Raw genomic sequence first — 5900 nt, forward strand, 5'->3', positions numbered from 1 at the left:
AAATAAATAAATAAATTTCCATGGTGTTTCCTTTCTTCAGGACAGATCTTCTCTTACCTCCATGGGGTTGATGAGTGTCTGGGAGGTGGCTGCTGCCAGGGAGCCAGCAAGGAGACGTTCCTGAAAGGGTGGGGACCCGTGTACTCCACAGAAGTAATTCTTACACTGGGACAGGAGAGAGAGGTGTGAGAAGACAGCCACCTTCTGACTGGAAACTGGTGCAGTGGGAGGGGTCTGGAGGGCCAACGTGTGTCTCAGATGAGGACTTTTAGTGGTACAGGAGGGGATGGGGCCAACATTCTATCTGTTCCACACCTGTTCAAATACGGAGAACTTGATGGCATACTCAGGGGCAATCTTGAGCACATTGATGCCGTTGCCTCGCCACAGGGAGCGGAAGCCGCCCTCCTGGACCATGCTCCGGAGCCCCCCCAGCAGGTTCATGAAGTTAGTCTTGGAGGAGTAGACCTGATGGAAAGGGAGGACCCTGGAGAAGCCCCATGAAGAGCCCCCCACCCATTTCCATCCCCACCCCAGCCTCCCTGACCACTCAGCCCCAGCCCCATGTCCTTCCTGTGCTCCTGTTCCAAGGCCTCGTACGCCTGTCGTATAAGTGTCTAAAACCAACCCAGATCCAAAGCCAGCATTGACCCACTTCTGGCCTCATCCCACCTCTCCATCTTCTCTCAAGTCCTATTCTGCTTTCAAACCCATCCAAAGATACCTCCCTACTTCCCAATTACCTGATCTCTACCCCCAGTCCTGACCCAGTGTTGAGCCCCGTCTCTAGTAAATCCCCTCAACTCCCTCCCCAGCTCAAGTCCATGCCCTATGGTGGCCCACAACCCCAATCTCAACCAGATCACGAAAGCCCTGACTCAACCTCTGTCCTCATCCTGAACCCCATCAGCATCACCTCCACCCATCCCACCCTGTGCTGTCACCAAGGGCTCCAGTGCTGTGTTGCCCCCACAACCACTCACACCTGCATGTACACCTTGGCTCGGTCTAGAGGGGCCGTGCCTGTGCGAGACACGGCCCCTGCCATGGCTCCTGAGAGCAGAAATTTCCACAGGGTCCCCTCGTTGTCCACTTCCAAGACCTCCACAGGAACCATCAACTGCTCTCCTGTGTCCAAGACCTGCAGGGCAGACCCAGCCCTCATCCACACTCAGCCAGGTGAGGCCTCCTTGTGCCTCTGGGACAAGGAGTCTGGTGAAAGATCCTCCCTGTCCCTTCCTTCCCTGACCCTCTGCTTCAAGGCATAATTCTAGAGCTGCTCACCTGCTGCGATGGGAGATGCTCAAGGTTGTTTTCTCGAACATGCCCAAACACATACCCATACACATGAGTACAGCCTGGGTTCCAGGAGGAGGACAGGGGTTCAGGGAGGGGTGGAGGTGGGGCATTGGTTAGAAAGGTCTTGACCCTCTTAAAAAAGGTCTGGACCCTTGAATAAGGCTTCTGAGTCTCCTTGGGAGGAGCTCCCATGTTGGCTAGAAGTGTGGACACCTAGGTTCAAATCCCTGAGGAGTTGTCTGCCTATCCAGCAGGAGTGTCTAGTGGGTGGGGTGCCTAGGGGACAGTGAGGTCATAGAAGCCCTGTGACCTTGCTGAGCATGGCAAGCAGAGTGATGATCCTTACCCCCACACACAAAGGTCAATATCCTGATCCCCCAAACTGGTGAATATGATGTTCTTGTGGTGGACTGAATTGTATTTCACCAACAATTTTATGTTGAAGCCCTGTTCCTCAATAGGATGGAATTTGGACATGGGGCATTCAGGAGGCAATTAGGGTTGCTGAGGTTGCAAGGGTGGGGGCCCCATGATAGGATTAGTGCTCTTATAAGAGAGATCAGAGCTCTTATAAGAGAGATCAGAGCTCTTTTTGTTTTTTTTTTTCTTGTTTGTTTGTTTGTTTTAGAGACAGAGTCTCACTTTATCGCCCTTAGTAGAGTGCTGTGCAACTGCCCTGCAGCTCCCAGCAACCTCCAACTCTTGGGCTTAGGCAATTCTCCTGCCTCGGTCTCCCGAGTAGCTGGGACTACAGGTGTCCACCACAGCAGTTTGACCAGGGCTGGGTTTGAACACACTATCCTCAGTATATGGGGCCAGAACCCTACCCACTGAGCCATAGGTGCCGTCCACACTCTTCTGGTTTGTTTTTTTTCTGAGAGAAGTGCATTCTTTTTTTTTTACATATACACGTGTTTATTAGGTTTTCACTTTTTGCCTTCACAAAATTAAAAAGACTTAGAATTTAATAACAATAACAATAAGATAAGGACTAGAAACAAAAACTTCATGAAGAACAAAGATAAATACATTTAAAAAAGAAATCTGATAATTGCTGCATCAAAATATTAAGCAATAATAATAATAATGATGATGCAAAGAAAGTAACATTTGCATTGTCCAATAAGAGCATGTCTACTATAGAATGCTCTGACTCTGAGGTTCAGTATGGAGTCATCAGTTAACTTATTTTTTTTCCAAAGTCTCAAAAAAATAGACAACCAACATTCACAAATAAAAGTAAGAGATAATTTCAAAAAACAGATCATGCCAAATCTTATAGACAATAGAAAAAGAAGAAATACTTCAAAATCATTCTACTTAATCTGGATACACCTGATATTAAAATTGGAGAAAATATATTATTATAAGGGGAAAATTACAAACATATTTCACTTATAAATGAGGATGCAATATCCAAAGCAACATATTAACAAGTTGAATTGAAAATTAATGTTTAAGGGCGGTGCCTGTGGCTCAGGGAGTAGGGCGTTGGCCCCACATACCGAGGGTGGTGGGTTCAAACCCTGCCCTGGCCAAATTGCAACAAAAAATAGCCAGGCGTTGTGGCGGGTGCCTCATGTTATTTATTGTTGCTTTCTCCCTACTAGAATGTAAAGTTTATGAGGGCAGAGATTTTTGTGTGTTTCATTCACTTCTGTATCCCATGTCCAGAATTGGGTCTAGAACATAGAACATAGCTAAGTGTTCAATAAATAAGGATGAATAAACAAATGAGAGAATATGTTAAAAGGCTTGTCACAGGGCAAGGGTACATATTACTTGCTCACTAAATATAAATTCTTTGTGCCTTAAGGATATCATTTGCAATATCCCTGATACTGTAAGTAGGGAAACTTAGGCTTAGAAAGAGAGAAGCAAGCCCAGTGTGGCGGCTCACATCTGTAACCCTAGCACTTTTAGGAGGCTAAGGTGGAAGAATGTTTGAGCTCAGAAGTTTGAGACCAACCTGAGCAAGAGTGAGATGTGAGACCCCATCTCTACTAAAAATAGAAATATTAGCTGGGCATTGTGGTGGGTGTCTATAGTTCTAGCTCCTTGGGAAGCTGAGGCAAGAGGATCACTTGAACCCAGAACGTTGAAAATGCTGTGACTAGGCTGAAGCCTTGGCCACTGTAGCCTGCATGATAGAGTGAGACTAGACTCTGTTTCAAAAAAAAAAAAAAAACCCAAAAAACACAACCCCCCCAACCCAAAAGAAAATGAGAAAGAGAAAAAGAGAAAAGCCGTCTGTGAGAGGTTATACTACAAGGATATAATTTAGAGAAAGTAAAAATACAAAATAGTTATCAAGGTCTGATCCCTTTTTTGAGTGCATGAAAAATCAAATCGTTGTTTATGTGTACGTATTAGCTAGCTATTGCTGTGTAACAAATCACACACCCCACAAGAAAAACAAAACCTTAGCAGCTTAAAACAAAAACATTGGCTGGGTGCCATGTCTCACCTGTAATCCTAGCACTCTGGGAGGCAGAGGCAGGTGGATTGCTTGAATTTTTTGAGACCAAGATTGAATCCTGTCTCTACTAGAAATAGAAAAAAACTAGCCAGGTGTGTGGTGGGCACCTGTAGTCTTCTTAGTTACTACAGAGGTTGAGACAGGAGAATTGCTTGAACCCAGGAGTTTGAGATTGCTGTGAGGTATGACACTATGGCACTCTACCTAGGCTGACAGAGTAAGACTGTCTCAGAACAGAAAAATAAACAGTTATCATCTTACCCGGGTTCTGCAGGTTAGGACTTTGGGGGCAGCTTAGCTGGGTGTCCTTGTGATCCCATGTTTGAAGTATAAAGGTCTCTGATTCCAGGATTCAGGTATTGAGATCCTATTGTTTGGGTGGAAGGATCTGAAATGGTTGGGCTCCCCGGGGTCTCTTGTAGGACTGGCCAGACAGCTTGATCCGTAAGGTCACTCAGGACTCAGGACATGACAGCTGGCAGAGAGGGTGGGGAGAAAAGAGAGAGAGAGAGAGAGAGATGACTTAACATATTAGCTGCAATGCCTTTATAACCTAATCTTGGATGTAACATACTGTCACTTCTGTACTCTCTTGGTCCCACCCTGAGACCCACCCTGGTATAATGAGAGAGAGGACTTCACAAGAATGTGAATACAAGAATGTGAAGAGGCAGGAATCATTGTGGAGGGTGACTACCACAGTCTACATAGGGCAAAGTTTGGAAGATTATAAATTAATAGCTTCACAGTGGTTATCTAGGGGCTTTGAGACATACACATATATTTATATCGTATCTAACTTATTCTCTAATAAATATTCTAAATTTTCTATTTTTTCTACAATGAATTTGAATCACTTTTTGTGGGGTGAAATTTATCTCCCATAAATGTGTGTTATAGTTCTAACTCCTAGGACTTGTGAATGTGGCCTTATTTGGAAATAGGTGCTTTGCAGATACAATCAGGTGAAAATGGAAATTTGGACCCTGAGGCACAGGCACACACAAAGGGAATGCCATGTGAAGACAGCAGAAAATGGAGTGATGGGTCTATAAACCAAGAAACAACAAGCATTGCCAGCAACCCCCAGAAGCCAGGGAGGTGACGAAACTCTTTCAGTGTGGCCCTGCTGACAATTCCATATCAGACATCTAGCCTCCAGAACTAGAGGAGGATACATTTTTGTTGCTTTTATTCACAGCAGCCAAAAAGCAAAAGCAATGCATGTGTCCACTGACTGATGAACAGATAGACAAAGTGAGATCCATCCATACTGTGGCTAGGATTCAGCCACACAAGTAGCCATGTTTTCTACTGACATGGATAAACATTGAAGACATTTTGCTAAGTGAAATAAACCAGACACAAAATGACAAATACTGTATGATTCCATTTATATGAGGTACCCAGAGTTATAGATATAGAAAGTAGAATGGAGGTTGCCAGGGGCTGGAGGGAGGGAGCATGGGAAGATGTTGCATGATGATGTGAATGTTCTTGACAGCACAGAACTGTGCACTTAAAAATGGTTGCAATGGGCTCAGCACCTATAGCTCAGTGGCTAGGGCGGCAGACACATACACTGGGGCTGGAGGTTTGAACCCGGCTGGAGCCTGTCAAACAATAATGACAACTACAACAGCAGCAACAACAAAAAATAGCTGGGCACTGTGGAGGACGCCTATAGTCCCAGCTTCTCCGGAGGCTAAGGCAAGAGAATCACTTAGCCCAAGAATTTGAGGTTGCAGTGAGCTGTGACGACACAGCACTCTACCCAGGGTGACAGATTAAGACTGTATCTCCAAAAAAAAGAAAAAATGGTTACAATGATCTGGGTGAAGTGGCTCATCACATCTTTAATCCTAGCACTCTGAGAGTCTGAGGAAGAATGATTGCTTGAGTTCAGGAGTTCAAGACCAGCCTGAGCAAGAGTGAGACCCCATTTCTACCAAAAATAGAAAAATTAGCTTGTGGTGGGTGTCTGTAGTTGCTGAGACACAAGGATTTCCTGAACCCAGGAGTTTGAGGTCGCTGGGAGCTATGATGCCATGACACTCTAGCCTGGGGCAACAAAGTGAGACTGTCACAAAAAGTCAAAATGGCTCGGCGCCTGTGGCTCAAG

The 5900-nt window shown here is 45.2% G+C and overlaps 1 protein-coding gene across 1 annotated transcript in view; it reads right to left on the reverse strand.

Moving 5' to 3' along the window:
* SLC25A41 (solute carrier family 25 member 41) overlaps window positions 1–1491 on the reverse strand; it is a 10445-nt gene extending 8954 nt beyond the window's left edge. The window contains exons 1-4 of the mRNA XM_003797993.3: window positions 1285–1491; window positions 986–1141; window positions 316–468; window positions 58–165 (exon numbers count right to left, since the gene is read on the reverse strand). Coding sequence (XP_003798041.1) covers window positions 58–165; window positions 316–468; window positions 986–1141; window positions 1285–1491 — 624 coding nt within the window. The remainder of the gene's footprint in view (window positions 1–57; window positions 166–315; window positions 469–985; window positions 1142–1284) is intronic.
* Window positions 1492–5900: the final 4409 nt, after the last annotated feature.

The sequence above is a fragment of the Otolemur garnettii genome, unplaced genomic scaffold, assembly GCF_000181295.1.
Source record: "Otolemur garnettii isolate 467f Iridium unplaced genomic scaffold, OtoGar3 scaffold00127, whole genome shotgun sequence".
Taxonomy (NCBI): Eukaryota; Metazoa; Chordata; class Mammalia; order Primates; family Galagidae; genus Otolemur; species Otolemur garnettii.